Consider the following 16,665-nt stretch of genomic DNA (forward strand, 5'->3'; position numbering starts at 1 on the left):
TTAAAAGGTGAGGGATGCTGTTTATTGAATAAGGGATAGCATTACCCTCCCATGTGAGGCTCCCAGGAAAGAGTACCTGGTAAGCCTGTGCAATTGAGTACATTAGAGTCTTCTAAAGTTAAATTTGGAATTGGGACGAGGTAGGAAAAAATCTATGCTCATTGGATACAGAATGCAATTGTCTGTCGGTGCAGGAACTGAAGTATCTGCAGCAAATTATATTTAAGACTCTATTGTCGCAGGCGGATTAGCTAATGCTTGATTTTAAGTATAGGCTTCTAATGCTATTACTCCTGGTTAACTCTGCCTGGCAGGTAACCTTGTGGAACAAATGACTGCATTGCTTGAATAACATATTTGATCAAACAGGACAATTCTTTCAAAAATTGAGTTCTCTGTGGCAATTTGAGGCCTGTAATCAGCAAATTAGATGATTACAGCAGGGATAAAAATAGTCTTCTAACAATGTCCAAGGTAGAAATGTGATTTGAATTTCAAAATGTGGAACATGTGGTAGGAAAATGCACGGTTGGGTAAATATGAGTAGACATTATCAGATTTGATTTCTCTTTCTAGCCCTGCTCGGAGCTAGCGCCTAATTTTGCCCGAATAAACTGCAATCTCGTTTGTGTCTGAGTTAGAGGATGGACACGTATCGGGTGCCATGCTCCGAATCTTAAAGGGCTTCATGGCTCTACCTGCCTTAGAAACTAAAAGTCAGTGTGAACCTCAGCATCATGTATTTATCCACATGGTACCAAATAACCATTATGAAAGAGTAAGCTGTCTGTGTTCCACACAGGGAAGATGCCATTGGAAAACCCTCGACTCTCACCACCTGAGGACCAGGGCTTTTTTTTCGTTTTGTTTTTTTGTTTTGTCGTTGTTGTTGTTGTTAGGCACAGTGGGCAGAGAAATGACAGCAACTCTGGTGGACTCTAGCAAATGAATTCTTTTTTGGGAGACAGGGTCTCACTCCGACGCTTAGGCTGGAGTGCAGTGGCACAATCATGGCTCACTGCAGCCTCAACCTCCCAGGCTGAGGTGATTCTCCCATCTCGGCCTCCTGGGTAGCTGGTACAGGCATGCGCCACCACAACCAGCTAATTTTGAAATTTTTTGTAGAGATGGGGTTTTGCCGTATTGCCCAGGCTGGTCTTGAACTCCTGGGCTCAGGTGGTCTGTCCACTTTGGCCTCCCAAAGTGCTGGGATTAGAGGCGTGAGCCACTGTGCCCAGCCGCAAGTGAATTCTGTGAGCTGAGGCGGGATATGAGGATATGGTCCACCACACTCCAGTGTCTCCAGGGTTGGTGAATCACTCGCTCTTTCTCCATCTCTAACCCGAGGGTTACATCAAGGGGCCACATCAACTCCATTCTCTGGTCCTTCTTGCTAACGCATCTCCTTAGGACATCTGTTCACCCAAGTTGACTGAGCTGCCATTTTCACCCCAGTGTCTCTTGTGGCCTCCTCTGGCTTTAGCTGAATAGCAGAACATAAGTGACTTGGTCAAGGGGTATTTGCAGCCAATGAGAGAGAGGCCAAAGCATGGATTACTAGCAAGTGAAAAAAGCTCCTCTTACAGGGGAACTTTGATTTCCACTTACTAGCAGCTTTTAGGGTTCTTGAGTATAGACATGATTGATTAATATGGATGTCATTTACCCATTCGGGACTTAGCCTTTATTAGCACCAATGATTAAGAGCTGCCTGTGACAACACTGCCACTTAAAAAGCTTTGACTTCCAGAAATGCAGCATTCCAACAAGTTACATATAAGGCATTCTTATTTCAGCATATTCTAGCACTCTCTGTAATACAGTGGCTTGCTAAATGACCTGTGAATTAATGTTTACCTCAAATATGCTTTTTTTTTTTTTTGAGATGGAGACTTACTCTGTCATGCAGGCTGGAGTGCAGTGGCATGATCTTGGCTCACCACACCCTCTGCCTACCGGGTTCAAGCGATTCTCCTGCCTCAGCCTCCTGAGTAGCTGGGACTTCAGGCGCCCACCACCATATCTAATTTTTTGTACTTTTAGTAGAAATGAGGTTTCACCGTGTTGGTCAGGCTGGTCTTGATCTCCTGACTTCAAGTGATCCGCCCGCCTCGAACCTCCCTAAGTGCTGGGATTACAGGCGTGAGCCATTGTGCCCAGCCTCAAATGTACTTTCAAATTTGCTGTTACCTCAATGTGTCAAGCTCTCAATGGAAATAGAAATGTTTTTAGTGCCATCTTTTTGCTTAGAAAATGCCAAATGTAGGCCGGGCACACTGGCTCACGCCTGTAATCCCAGCACTTTGGGAGGCTGAGGCAGGAGGATCATCCGAGGAGTTCAGGACCAGCCTGGCCAACACAGTGAAAACTCGTCTCTACTAAAAATACAAAAAAAATTAGCCGGGCCTGGTGGCAGGTGCCTGTAATCCCACCTTCTCAGGAGGCTGAGGCAGAATTGCTTGAACCCGGGAGGCAAAGGTTGCAGTAAGTCAAGATCACACCACTGCACTCCAGCCTGGGTGACAGAGTGAGACTCTGTCTGAAAAAAAAAAAAAAAAAATTGCCAAATGTAAGTTAACCACTTTTAGGATTTTGCCAAGTCACTTACAAATGAATGCCATTAAAAATTCACTGGTTTTTTTTTGACAGGGTCTCACTCTATCGCCCAGGCTGGAGTGCAGTGGCACGATGTCAGCTCACTGCAACCTCCGCCTCCCAGGTACAAGTGATTCTTCTGCCTCAGCCTCCCAAGTAGCTGGGACTACAAGAGCACACCACCACAAAACCAGCTAATTTTTGTATTTTTAGTAGAGACAGGGTTTCACCATGTTGGCAAGGCTTGTCTCAAGCTCCTGGCTTCAAGTGATCTGCCTGCCTCAGCCTCCCAAAGTGCTGGGATTACAGGTGTCAGCCACCATGTCCAGCCAAAAACTCACTGCTTTTTTTTTTTTTTTGAGATGGAGTTTTGCTCTTATGACCCAGGCTGGAGTGCAGTGGTGCAATCTTGGCTCACTGCAACCTCCGCCTCCCAGGTTCAAGCGATTCACCTGCCTCAGCCTCCCGAGTAGCTGGGATTATAAACATGTGCCACTACCCCCAGCTCATTTTGTACTTTTAGTAGAGACGGGGTTTCTCCATGTTGGTCAGGCTGGTCTTGAACTCCCGACCTCAGGTGATCTGCCTGTCTTGGGTCCCAAAGTGCTGGGATTACAGGTGTGAACCACCACGCCCAGCCTTAATTTTTGTAATTTTACTAGAGATGGGGTTTCACCATGTTGGGCAGGCTGGTCTCGAACTCCTGACCTCAAGTGATCTGCCCAACTCAGCCTCCCAAAGTGCTGGGGTTACAGGAGTGAGGCACTGCGCCCAGCCGCATTTTCTTCTTTTCCTTTTTTTAAAAATTTTTTTTTGAGATGGAGTCTTGCTGTTGCCCAAGCTGGAGTACAGCGGTGCAATCTCGGCTCACGGCAAGCTCTGCCTCCCGGATTCATGCCATTCTCCTGCCTCAGCCTCCCAAGTAGCTGGGACTACAGGTGCCCACCACTATGTCCAACTAATTTTTGTATTTTTAGTAGAGATGGGGTTTCACCATTTTAGCCAGGATGGTCTCGATCTCCTGACCTCAGGTAGTCCTCCCACCTCAGCCTCCCAAAGTGCTGGGATTACAGGCGTGAGCCACCGTGCCCGGCCGCATTTTCTTCTTAAAAGCAGTTTTAGGCTACTATGTTAAAAGTTCTCCAAAGAAAAATTCACTTATTCTTTAGGTTAAGATTTGGGTAAGGACAAAAAAAAAAAAAAAAAAAAAAAAGCATTAAATCACGCTAATTACAGATTCCTTATGGCCTTTAACCAGTCCTAAGAAGGAAGTTATACCTAGGAATCCTCTTCGGTGTGGACATGACCTCACCACTACTGCCATCAATGGCCAATGAACCTGATGTGAGCAGCCAGCAGTGCAGGGCGTGGTGACAGAAATACCAGGTGGACTCCTTGCTTCCAGCTCAGGGGGCACCAGGAGGCAGACAGGCTGCACCTGAAGCCCACTTCTAAAGTTTTCTTTCCATCAAATACATTGAAAAATGTATTTAACCGAAAGAGTTAAGCCTCAGGGCTGGGTGAGGTGGCTCACACCTGTAATCCCAGCACTTTGGAAAGCTGAGACGGGCGGATCACCTGAGGTCAGGAGTTTGAGACCAGCCTGGCCAACGTGGCGAAACCCCATCTCCATTAAAAATACAGAAATTAGCTGGGTGTGGTGGCACATGCCTGTAGTCCCAGCTACTTAGGAGGCTGAGGCAGGAGAATCACTTAAACCTGGAAGGCAGAGGCTGCAGTGAGTCAAGACTGTGCCGCTGCACTCCAGCCTGGGTGACAGAGCAAGACCCTGTCCCTGTCTTAAAAAAAAAAAAAAGACTTGAGCCTCAAGAAGTATGAAGTCAAAAAAGATAACTTGATATAGTCACAATGAAGGCTGACTTCTACCTTAAGTTACCAGACACAGCTCATAAAACCAGCTGTCTCAAAGACAGTATTATCTTTATTAAAAAACGGATAGATATAGCAGCACTTACAAAACAGAGTTCATTCAAAGGCATTGTACACTGTCAACTGATAATGTGGAGACAGCAACCCCCTGTCTAGCTTGTTGTGGGCTCTGCACAACATTTGCCCGCAACCACCTGCTCCACTTGGTACAATGCAGCCCAGAACACCCGCGGGGAGAGCCACGCCACTGTGGCCCTCCACAGCTTCAAGCCTTTGTTGTTGTGTGAGTCCCTCAGGTCAAGTAGCACCTTCCATAGCAGCATTGGGAGCACGCACTGGTGTCTGGAGGTGGCTGGTGTACTTGACCCACTTATTTAAAAAAAATCTATAAGCATTCAATAAAAAACTTTGCCCTGTTCGATGCCATCCACAGAAATACTGTTGTGGAAGAAATACTCTTCCATTTTAGATATCTGTAAAAGCAAACGCACGCCTCCGCTGCAACAGACAGAAGAGAACGTGGAGCAGGCGCTTCCGTGTGACTGTCTTTGGTGGAGAAGGATGGGGTGGTCACGCCATTTCTGGCTCGCTGCTCTGCTTCTTACTGCTCTGTGGAGGGGTGAGGAGCCCACTGGGGAGAGGAGAAGCCCTATTTTGTTCAGACAACATGGCTTTCTTTGCTCGGGCTTTGTCCTGTCAGTAAGAATAAAAGGGACAACATGTTAAAGTACAACATATCCTTGGGCTTCAACTACCATAGGCTTTTTCTTTTTCTTTTTTAATTTTTTTTTTTTCCCCCGAGATGGAGTCTCCCTTTGCCACCCAGACTGGAGTATGGTGACGGGATCTCGGCTCACTGCAACTTCCACTTCCCGGGTTCGAGCGATTCTCTGCCTCAGCCTCCCGAGTAGAGTAGCTGAGATTACAGACACCCACCACCATGCCCGGCTAATTTTTGTATTTTTCACAGAGATGAGGTTTTGCCATTTTGGCCAGGCTGGTCTCGAACTTCTGACCTTGGGCAATCTGCCCGCCTCAGCCTCCCAAAGTGCTGGGACTACAGGCATGTGCCACCATGCCTGGCTAGATTTTAAAATTTTTAGGGACAGGGTCTCACTATGTTGCCCAGGCTAGTCTCGAACTTCTGGGCTCAAGCAGTCCTTCTGCCTTGGCCTGCAAAAGCCACTGTGTCTGGCCACTATGTCTTTTTCTATGGAGGTGAGTAAAGGAAAAAAAAAATATCAAAGAACACTTTAGAACTCTGTGGTCTATACGATAGTGAGATACAGCATCAATTTGCCAGGATTTTTCTTGTTCAAGGAATTAAAATTGGAATTTCTCAAGGATATTTGGAGCCTGCCTGAAGAAAAGTGAACAGGTTATTTAGGCAGTTTTTTTTGTCTTTTGAGACATAGTTTTGCTCTGTTGCCCAGGCTGGAGTGCAGTAGTGTGATCTCAACGCACTGCAACCTCCGCCTCCCAGGTTCAAATGATTCTCCTGCCTCAGCCTCTCGAGTAGCTGGGACTACAGGTGCCCACCACCATACCTGGCTAATTTTTGAATTTTTGGTAGAGACAGGGTTTCACCATGTTGGCCAGGCTGGTCTTGAACTCCTGGTCTCAAGTGATCGGTCCACCTTGGCCTCCCAAAGTGCTGGGTTGACAGGCCTGAACCACTGCGGCTGGCCTATTTAGGCAGTTTTAAGAATTTGGGCAAGAAGGACTGAAAGAAAGCGCAGCACTGACCAGCAAATCCAAGCTGTCTCTGTGGGTCTGTATGTTGTGTGCATCTTCATCAGCAACGCCCCTGAAGTGCTTCAGTTTTGAGCTCCCCGTCTCCCTTATAACCATGGCAAATGGAACCATCCACTTGACACAGGTCTCTATGTCGCACCACTGATACCCTGCAGTGAAGACATCGTGGGCTTAACCTGAGGCTGACGACTGAGTGTAAGCTTAGCGCACCTTGTTTGTGCGCGCACTGGAAAGCCTACTTACCTGAAACCTTTTGCGTCAATTCAGATGAAGAGAAATGATACAAGGCTGAAGCAGCAAGTATACCATAAGGAAATTCGAGGCAGTCAACATCCAGGACACAGAGATCCAACAGCTACGGAGAAGAAAAGAATGCTGAGATGGACGCCACCACACGCCTCTTCTAGAGTTCCTCACTCCAGCTGCAGGGAAGGTGGCCCCACGGACGTGATGGAGCCACTTACCTCTGCAATCTGTATAAAGATTTGCTGGGGATACTGCGGCAGTAGCACTTCATGTAAGTCATTTAGATATGCAACCTGCATGTATACATTCAGCCAGGACACAATAGTCAGGGGACTTAAACGCCACTTAAGGGCCTAAAGGAAAACAGAGAGAAAAGAGACCGATGATTGAGAAAAGAAGTTCAAAATGCAGCCATGTTCCATGCCACAATGTGTCCAGCTGGAGTACACCTCCCAGAGGCACTCACACTTCAGGTGGAAAAGATCTGACATATGCATTTTAAAAATGGCTGGAAAATTCACTGGAACCCACCTTCATAATCATTAATTCCATGGTGAGAATTTCATCTCCTGAACAAGCTCCATCTGTCACATACGCAAACTGGTGCAACTTTGGAGGATAGATTTCCTGAAAGGAAATAAAAGATGGCACTAGCACCAAAGCCAGTCTCTAACAGTCTCAATTTATAATGCATCCAAAACGACTTCTCAGCACCCTGGCATGCAAAGAGAGAAGACGCACTAATGGGATTAACACAGAAGCCACTCTAATGGTTCAACATGTGTTCCTTGTAAACAACCAAAAAAAAACACTCCCCCTTAAATAAATGGATGGAACTTTGACTCACTGTGGGTACTTTTGAAATATCCCCTTTTCAGTACCTTTAACACGTTTGAAAGTTGGGCCCATACACCCTTTGATAATCATACACAAATTTTTAATCTTTTCTTTTTTCTTTTTAGACAGAATTTCCCTCTGGTGCCCAGGCTGGAGTGCAGTGATGGATCTCGACTCACTGCAATCTCTGCCTCCTGGGCTCCAGCGATTCTCTTGCCTCAGCCTCCTGAATAGCCTGGCTAATTTTTGTATTTTTAGTACAAACGGTGTTTCACCATGTCTCAAACTACTGGCTTCAAGTGACCTAGCTGCCTTGGCCTCCCAAAGTGCTTGGGATCATAGGCATGAGCCACCACCCCGGGCCCAAAATTATAATCTTAGTTCAAAGATCAATTTTTTTTTCTTTGCTCAATGTAACTACACGAACCTAGGTCTTCCATACCCTCACTACTTTTCTCTTCCCGGTCACTTTCCAGACTCTCTTCTTTTCTTTTTGGCATGTGTCTTAACTTTTAGGGTAGCAAATTAGAAAAATTTAGGATGAGTGCATAGACAAAACACCAACCTCTTCCCCCAATCTCAGTGGAGCTCAAGAAATAACACACATTATAGAACAAATACTTGAAAATGATTTACCTCAAGTTTGGCTGCAATAAATAAAGATGAAATCCCAATAAGCTGTAAAAGAGTTTTCACAACATTTTCTTGTGTCGCCATATACCGGTCAAAGAAATCCTGTGCCAAGTAAAAGGTCTCCCTATGAAGTTTATAGACTTCACACACCTGAAAACATATTAAGTAAGTTTTAGAACGGTTACTTGAGGAAGGGGAAAAAAAAAACCAAAAACAAACCTTATAATGACTTTGGTGAAGGACAATATAGGACAATATTAAATGCAAAGTTCCTGAACTCAACAATTGATGTTTTTTTGTTAGTTTGTTTTTTGTTTTGAGACAGTGTCTTATTCTGTCGCCCAGGCTGGAGTGCAGTGTTGTGATCTTGGTTCACTGCAACCTCCGCCTCCCAGGCTCAAGCGATTCTCTTGCTTCAGCCTCCCGAGTAGCTGGAATTATAGGCGCCCGCCACCATGCCCAGATAATTTTTGTATTTTTAGTAGAAATGGTGTTTCACCATGTTGGCCAGGCTGGTCTAGAACTCCTGGCCTCAAGGGATCCGCCTGCTTCAGTCTCCCAAGGTGATGGGATTAAGGGATGAGCCACTGTGCCCAGTCTAACAACTGATAGGTTTTAAATGAGGGGCCCTCTGGCCTGTCCCACCCTCACCTGCCTAGGATGTGAATCATCCCCCTGCCCGCACATCCCCGTGGAGCAGGCCACCTGCCTGTTAGTCACTCAGTAGCACACAGGTTATCAGATGGACTGTCACAGCACAGCAGTGTTGGTGTTCAAGCAAGCAGCCCTTATTTTACTGAATAATGGCCCCACAGGGCAAGAGTACCGAGGCTGGCTATTTGGAAACGCCAAAGAAAAGCTGTGAAGTGCTTTCTTTAAGTGAAAATGTGAAAGTAGAGGATTAAAAACATAGCATAGCTAGAGCTCAGTACTATCTGTGGCTTCAGGCATCTCCTGCGGGTCTTGGGATGTACCCCCGAGGATGAGGGGTACTTTTGTAGTTACATATTCAATTTCTACATGTTTTCATGAAATGGGTCTGCCTGAGATGTCCTTCCATTTCAGAAGAAAAGCCCACTTCTCATCCATTCAAGTCTTACAAGGTTGTCTAGGAAGTTTCCCTTAATCAGAAACTATAAGCTACCGCAGTTCATCCCAGTAAGAGATATACTACCAATAAAATCTCTCTTATATTTAACCATTATCTATCAAATTTTGTTATACTTGTTCTTTTGATTAACTGTTAAAGAGAAACAAAATAGTGTGGATCAAGAAAAGATTTGAGTTGGGTGCTGTAGCGCACACCCGTAATCTCAGCATTTTGGGAGGCCAAGGCAGGCGGACCCCTTGATCCCAGGAGTTGGAGACCAGCTGGGGCAACACAGTGAGACACCATCTCAACAAAAAATAAAAAATTGGCAGGGTGTAGTAGCTCATGCCTGTAGTCCCAACGACTGGGGAGGCTGAGGCGGGAGGACTGCTTGAGCCTGGGAATTGGAGCCTGTAGTGAGCCGTGACTGCACCACTACACTCCAGCTTAGGTGACAGAGCAACTCTGTCTCAAAATACAGAAGCCACTCCAGTGGTCCAAATATCTTTAAAAATGTGCTAAAAAAAAAATCGAAACAGAGTCTCATGGTCACCCAGGCTGGAGTGCAGTGGCACTATCATGGCTCACTGCAGGCTCCAACTCCCAGGCTCAAGCAATCCTCCCATTTCAGCCTTCGCAGTAGTTGTGACTACAAGCGTGAGCCACTATACCCTGACAATTTTTTATGTTTTGTTGAAATGGGGTCTTGAGGGCCGGGTGCAGTGGCTCATACCTGTAATCCCAGCACTTTGGGAGGCCAAGGCAGGCGGATCACCTGAGGTCAGGAGTTCAAGACCAGCCTGACCAACATGGAGAAACCCCGTCTCTACTAAAAATACAAAATTAGCCAGGCATGGTGGCATATGCCTGTAATCCCAGCTACTCAGGAGCCTGAGGCAAGAGAATCGCTTGAAACCGGGAGGCAGAGGTTGCAGTGAGCCGAGATCGCACCATTGCACTCCAGCCTGGGCAACAAGAGCGAAACTCTGTCTCAAAAAAAAAAAAAAGAAAAGAAAAGACATGGGGTCTTGCTATGTTGCCCAGGTTAGTCTCCAACTCCTGGGCTCAAGGGATCCTTCTGCCTTGGCCTCCTAAAGTGCTGAGATTACAGACATGACCCACCGTGCCCAGCCAGGATTTGAACAGTATATTTTATTAGAATAAACGAGAATGGTGGCAAAAGGGAATGGATTCCAAGAAGTTAAAAAGGAACAATGTCAGACCTGTTTAAGATAAACTTGTTCACATGTGTTTATAATTTATGACAGTAGCTATCAAAGAGGTGATATATGCATTCCAGTGGGTACATTTAAAAGCAGTTTAGGCCGGGCGCGGTGGCTCAAGCCTGTAATCCCAGCACTTTGGGAGGCCGAGACGGGCGGATCATGAGGTCAGGAGATCGAGACCATCCTGGCTAACACGGTGAAACCCCGTCTCTACTAAAAAGTACAAAAAACTAGCCGGGCGAGGTGGCGGGCGCCTGTAGTCCCAGCTACTCCGGAGGCTGAGGCAGGAGAATGGCGTAAACCCGGGAGGAGGAGCTTGCGGTGAGCAGAGATCCGGCCACTGCACTCCAGCCTGGGTGACAGAGCCAGACTCCGTCTCAAAAAAAAAAAAAAAAAAAAAAAAAAAAAAAAAAAGCAGTTTAGCCAGGCACGATGGCTCATACCTATAATCCCAGCACTCTGGGAGGCCAAGGTGGGTGGATCACGAGGTCAGGAGTTCAAGACCAGCCTGGCCAACATGGTGAAACCCTGTCTCTTCTAAAAATACAAAAATTAGCTGGGTGTGGTGGCGTGTGCCAGTAATCCCAGCTACTCAGGAGGCTGAGGCCAGGAGAATCGCTTGAACCCGTGAGGCAGAGGTTGCAGTGAGCCGAGATTTTGCCACTGCACTCCAGCCTGGGTGACAAAGACTCCATCTCAAAAAAAAGAAAAGAAAAACAAAAAAGATTTCAGAAATTCTTGCTAAGAATACAAGCAAAACAGAAAGACCACCTCAGTAAATATACCATATAGCTTCAGAGATGGAGAACGTGTCAAGGGAATCACACACACAGAGATCCTAATACACAAAAATGCTGGAAATGCTCAGTGCTTTCATGAAGCCAACAGGAAGACTCAAGCTCACCTCCATTAACCAATCCAGAAGAATTGCTCGCATTTTTGGCTGCAGAAGAGGGTGTTGCTCAAGAAAGTGCTGATCCCTTAAGTATGTCTTTTCCTTGTTTAACATGATTTTCCAGACTTCCTCTCTATTTGCCCAGCTACAACAAAACACACAACAAAAATGAGGCCCACAGAGGGGTAAGAATGCGTCCACGCTATGAGGGATAAAGGGGAGTATGGAGTAAGAGACCTGGAAGCCACGTGGTAGAGTCAGCACTGACCTCAGTACAGGCAGCGGGGAGCCTCTGGATGGTGCAATAACCCGAGGCTTGCACGTTGAGTTTGGGTAAACCCGCTCATCATCTTCTTTGTCAGGTGTGGGGATCAGGGAGCAGGGATCTGCACAGACTGTATTATTGTCCCAAGGCTGTAAATGAAAAATACACAGGAGAGGTGACATAAGATGCAAACAGCTCCTACATTACCCAAAAACACTGCAAATTCACTTGCAACTCAGTAAGATACTGGGCATGACCTCTGAAAGTGCTTCCAAAAAAATATATTATGGTATTTTTTGTCACAACTCAAAGACTTGTTTTTTAGTGAGTACAATGCATCTACTAAAATTTCTTAAAACAGAAGTGGCAATAAAAATATTTACATAAGCACTTCACATTCATTAGTATAAAAGATCAAAAATGTAAATTGGCTGCCATACATATTTAAGTCCCCTCAGTTTAAAACAAAAACCCACCAAATGTGACATTTTTTTTTTGTTGCGCGACTAGCCAAATATGTTAAACAATAAAGGACTTTCTCTTTTCCTTAACTCTAAACAAACAGAATGAATATTCACCTAGTTAAAACCAAATCAAGTGATGGTCACAGGTCATACTATGAAGTCTACAGGAAGCTCGCCTAGATACTCCTTAAGACCTCTGAATCTCCTGAGTCTTGCAGGCTAATTCAAATACCCAATAAAATAAGGAACTATTATAAACCAAAGCACTATGCTTTTCTTTTAAAGGTTTCAGATATGTATTCAGTTTTCAGTATCTGAAAAACACTCAAGTTCATTTAGAATATTTTCTTTTTTAAAGCTATTCCTACTCTAAGATGTCTGTTTGATTTTTAAAGTTATAAAATGGTAACTCTGCTGAAGATATTAGGCAGGTAACAATCCCACTAGCATGGAAGCCATATGAAAGTCTGAGACTTGGCTTTTTTTTTTTTTTGAGACAGGGTCTCCCTCTGTTGCCCAGGCTGGAGTGCAGTGGTGCGATCTCAGCTCACTGCAACCTCTGCCTCCTGGGGTCAAGCCATCCTCCTGCCTCAGCCTCCTAAGCAGCTAGGACTTCAGGCATGCACAAGCACACCCAGCTAATTTTTGTATTTTTTGGTAGAGATGGGGTTTCGCCATGTTGTCCAGGCTGGTCTTGAACTCCTAGACTCAAGCCATCCTCCTGCCTTGTCTTCCAAAAGTGCTGAGATTACAGGCCTGAACCACTGCACCTGGCTTTTTTTTTTTTTTTTTTTTTTTTTTAAAGCAGACAACTGGGGTCACTATAATGAACGTGGAAACCTGGGCTCTAAGTGCTACCTCAAAGACACAGCACATAGTGGCGACCACAGCACATTGATTGCCTTCAGAGGAAGCCCAAACACTTTCAGTTGGAAGAGCAAAGCCAGATAAAGCTCTTCCCCACCCAATGTACAAAGAATTGGGCATGCAAATTATCCATGACAGCTCCTGCCAACAGCTGTGCGAGCAAGGCTGCTTCCTTTCAGTTCTAGTACCATGTGCGGGTGGCATTTCCTTGACTCAAAAAGGGTCACATTACAACCGCTGTAAGTTGTTCTTCATTCAAGAAGAATGAATTCTAGTCTTGAAGGCATAATGCTGGGTGCCGCCCTCTAAGGCCAGCTGGCTGGCACATCTGAGAGCATGCCTTTGGACATAGATGAGTCCAGCAGCAGTTCCCAAACAAACTAGGTGAACCATTAGCAGACAAACGGTTTCCAAAGTTGGCCTTTTAGGGACCAGTGGATGAGATAGAATAATTAAGTCTATGTCCTTAACTTGAGTGTACACCAACTTTCAAAGCAAGATCTGACTTTATTTAGGAAGGAATGAGATAACAGCAAGAGACCAACGGGATTCCTAACCACTCCATCTCCTCATACCACTTTTTTCCTTATGTAGGATTATTTTCTGAAAAGTAACAGTCCAGGATTCCACTTCAATAGAAAGACTGAGTCTCGTGCAAAAAAATTAAATAACAAAATGGACGTGTTAAGTAGGTCTTAGATAAAAGGGTATTCTTTTCATTAAGAACAGGCTAAGATGAAAATTTAAAAACTTCCATGTGGTCTTGATGAAGCAGTTACACAAGTTTAGCACAATGGCTCCAAGTAGCTCAAAACTCTCGTACTGGGGTGAACTATGATAACTCCAGAGAAAAGTTCTGTATGTGAACAGCGAAAAAGGTTCTGTAGTACCCCCAAGTTCTAGTTTCATGAATCTCCACAAAGAAATAACAAAGATACTGCTCCATACATAGACAGCTAATGTTTAAGCTATCTACTCTACAAAATATACAGAAATCTGTTGCCATTAATCTCTGGATAACCACGAAAATGCCTTCTAGTGGGAAACGGTACAGCTATTCTGGCAGCACAGTCATCCACGTTGTGGCCAGGGGACAGAGCCACAATCCGTCCCAGGCACCCTCGTCACTACTCAGGCTATCCTTGAGAACAGACATGCTTCTAAAACTCCAAGAATGTAACAGGGACGGCCCTGCTTCATCTTCAGCTGGAAGTTTCTTTTTTATTCAAAACACAGCTGGGAAAATAAACAATCCTGAATTTCACAAAATCAGAATTCATTTTATAATACCTAAAAAATCAACTTGCTTGATTTGAACGTACTTTTTTTTTAAGGGGTGAAAAAAAAAAAACTTGGGATATGCCATCTTATTTCCTTCTCTGAGATGATTTCTTTGAATGAAAAAGGAAATCGGCAACCCTTTCTTCAATAGTCAGTGGACCCTCTTCAGAAATGCTTATTTTGGGGGATCTTACAGTGACAACTGCTATTTAGAACACGGCCCATTGAGTTGAAACCCTTCACACTTCCAGATGAACTACGCTGGCTGCTGCTCTGCACAGTGAGGTGCTCCTCTGCTAACCTAGCTGGGATCCCTGTACTCAGGTGGAACGCTGTTTCTGTTCAGCGTTTATCTGTGATAGAGTCAGAAGGCCTGACCAGCTAGTTTAGAGAGAGGCTGCTTCCCCGCACTGGAGCCATAACCACAGTCTCCAGCCATTTCTGAAAGTAAAGAGATAGTACAAGCTTTTCCTGCAAGAAACTTCTGATATTATAATGATTATCACACTGCATGCAGGAAATTTGGCAGGAACTCCATCGGGAGAGAAAAGAAAAGCAGTCAAAAAAATGTATTGAGACACCACCTATCATTACACTGAATGTTCCACTGATACTCTTGCTGAGGTCAGGCTGAGCTGGGGATCAATGCAGGTAATTGCTGGAGGGGCTAGAAGAACTTCCAGGGCCAGAAAGAGAAGAATTTGAAACCTGACCTACAGAAGATGGAGGAGGTCCTTAAGCACCATGACAAGAAAAATAGGTGTAGATGGGGGGGAAGTTGTTGCTTATAAACACCCAAGAATCCTCCCCCAGTTCACCAGCTTTTACAGACAAGGCTGGGGGCCCAACTTTGCCCCTGGGTGGCACAGGACTCTGGGTTACTTTCTTCCTCTAACTGAGTCTCAGTTTCCTCCTGGGCAGAAGGGGAGGACTGAATAATGTGATGTCCATCCTGGTTCTTCCAGGCATCAGCACATATCTGTAATCTCAGACAGTGCCAGTCAGGAACACCAAACTTCCTGGAATCCCAGGACTGGCAGAGGCCAGTACCCACTGACAGGTACAGGGCCATATGGGCTGTGGCTGCATTTGAGAAGTTCTCTCTCACCAGTGTCTCCAGCGAGACGAGAGCATGAAACCCCATGTGACCCACAGGGAGAAGGACCTCCACAGAGGCCCAATCCCGGGCGGACCTACCTGGCTCCCACACTGGTCCCTCGCCGTCCTGTCGATTTTGGCCATTTCTTCATCTGGATCCTGCAAAAACTAACATGAAGCCCACCCCCATGACCCCAAGGAAACACACCAAACAAGACAAAAACAGAGAGAGAAGAAGAGAAAGCTGATCAGGTTATGAGCACCGTTCCAGCCCAAGGGACCCCCCCACCCGCCGTAGGCAGAGTCAAGTAGGGTACCCAGGTGAGATGGGGGGGTGCTCCTCAACCTGTCTCTTTTGTACTCACAACGGCCACGTTTGCCTTCCTCTTCCTGGAGCGAGCCGAGAACTCTGCGCCGCCGTCCTCCTTCATGGTGTCCCGCTCCTTCGCATCCCTGTGGACCCGGGTGGCACCGGGCCGGGTGAGCACCCGCGGCCGCCCCTCCCCCACGCCACCCGTCCCATCCCGTCCGGCCCCGCGGCGCAGGCACTCACCGCTCCCTGCGCTCCCTCGGCATGATGGGGCTGCTCCGGCCTGAGGCCTGCGGGGCGGCGCGGGGTGAGGCGGCAGCGGGGTCAGGCCGCGGGCCCAGCACCCCTCCCCCCTTCGCGCGCGGGCGGCCGGGCGGGCCAGGAAGATGGCCGATGGCGGGGTGGCCTGTCACCCGCGACCCGCGCCCCCGCCGACCCCCGACCCGGGGTCCCGCCGCCTCCGCCGCCCTCGCCGGCCCGTCGCCTCCCGGGGCCCGGGCTGCCTCAGTGTCCCCTCCGCCCCGCTCCCAGCACCCTCCCGGGGCGCCCCGCGCCGCCGCCCGGGGACCCGCGACCCGGCCGCACCCCGCCCCCACCCAGCTCCCAGGCGCGGTCCGGGCCTCAGGAGTCCCTGTCCGCAGCCCGCGACGGGAGCCTCACCAGGGTCTTGTCCGCAGCGGGCGGCGCGCTCCAGTCCCGGCAGGCGGCGGCGGCGGCGGCGGCGGGAGTCGGCGGGCAGAGCGCGCGGCGGTGGCGGGATCCGCGCCTGCCCCCTACACCGCGCTGGCGGCCGCGCCGGCTGCTCCTGCGCCCGGCTCAGAGCGGGACATTTAAAATCCCTGCGCGCGGAACCGGCCCCGGCCCGCCCTCGCGCCGCCCCGCCGCGACTCCCAGCCCCTCAGCGGCCGCGCGGGACCCGGAGCCCGTCCCGCCCCGTCCCTCGCCCCGCCCACGGATCCGCCCATCCGCGGCCCCGGCCAGCGAGGCGCAGGGACGGGGATCAGGGGCGGGGCCGGCGGGCGGGGCGGGGCCAAGTGACAGGGCCTGCGCGTCGAGGGCCCGGCGCGGGGCGCGGGGCGCGGGACGCTGGGCGGGGCGGCGGGCGGGACGCGGGAGAAGTCTGGCGCGCGGCGGCGAGGGGCGGGCCGCGGGCGCCGGGGGCGGGGCCGAGCGGCGCTGGAGCGGCAAAAAGCCGCGTGGCTGGCGCGGGTGG

At 48.0% G+C, this 16,665-nt stretch overlaps 1 protein-coding gene across 4 annotated transcripts; it reads right to left on the bottom strand.

Annotated features, from left to right (window-relative positions):
- Positions 1 to 4,519: 4,519 nt before the first annotated feature.
- On the bottom strand, positions 4,520 to 16,259 carry CCNE1 (cyclin E1). 4 transcript variants are annotated; one of them, XM_037991305.2, is made up of 12 exons: positions 16,113 to 16,259; positions 15,696 to 15,742; positions 15,508 to 15,595; positions 15,242 to 15,310; positions 11,436 to 11,581; positions 11,177 to 11,312; positions 7,960 to 8,106; positions 7,018 to 7,113; positions 6,705 to 6,839; positions 6,484 to 6,595; positions 6,232 to 6,389; positions 4,520 to 5,178 (listed from the first exon to the last, which is right to left on the bottom strand). In XM_037991305.2, exons 2-12 carry the CDS (start codon positions 15,716 to 15,718, stop codon positions 5,056 to 5,058), a joined length of 1,233 nt encoding a protein of 410 aa, XP_037847233.1. In that variant the 5' UTR covers positions 15,719 to 15,742; positions 16,113 to 16,259; the 3' UTR covers positions 4,520 to 5,055. The 4 variants fall into 4 exon arrangements, with proteins under 4 accessions (XP_037847233.1, XP_037847234.1, XP_037847235.1 ...); XM_037991306.2 differs by having other exon boundaries at positions 15,242 to 15,301; positions 16,113 to 16,211; XM_037991307.2 differs by lacking the exon at positions 15,696 to 15,742.
- Positions 16,260 to 16,665: the final 406 nt, after the last annotated feature.

This window comes from Chlorocebus sabaeus, chromosome 6 (genome assembly GCF_047675955.1).
Source record: "Chlorocebus sabaeus isolate Y175 chromosome 6, mChlSab1.0.hap1, whole genome shotgun sequence".
Taxonomy (NCBI): domain Eukaryota; kingdom Metazoa; phylum Chordata; class Mammalia; order Primates; family Cercopithecidae; genus Chlorocebus; species Chlorocebus sabaeus.

What these genes read in the sequence shown, in the direction of transcription:
- CCNE1 (XM_037991305.2), bottom strand. Translation starts at nt 15,718, where the DNA reads ATGCCGAGGGAGCGCAGGGAGCG. An exon ending in GGGACCAGTGTGGGAGCCAG is followed by an intron (nt 11,582 to 15,241) that starts GTAGGTCCGCCC and finishes TTTCATTTACAG; the next exon opens with CCTTGGGACAATAATACAGT. An exon ending in TCCCCGCTGCCTGTACTGAG is followed by an intron (nt 11,313 to 11,435) that starts GTCAGTGCTGAC and finishes GTTTTGTTGTAG; the next exon opens with CTGGGCAAATAGAGAGGAAG.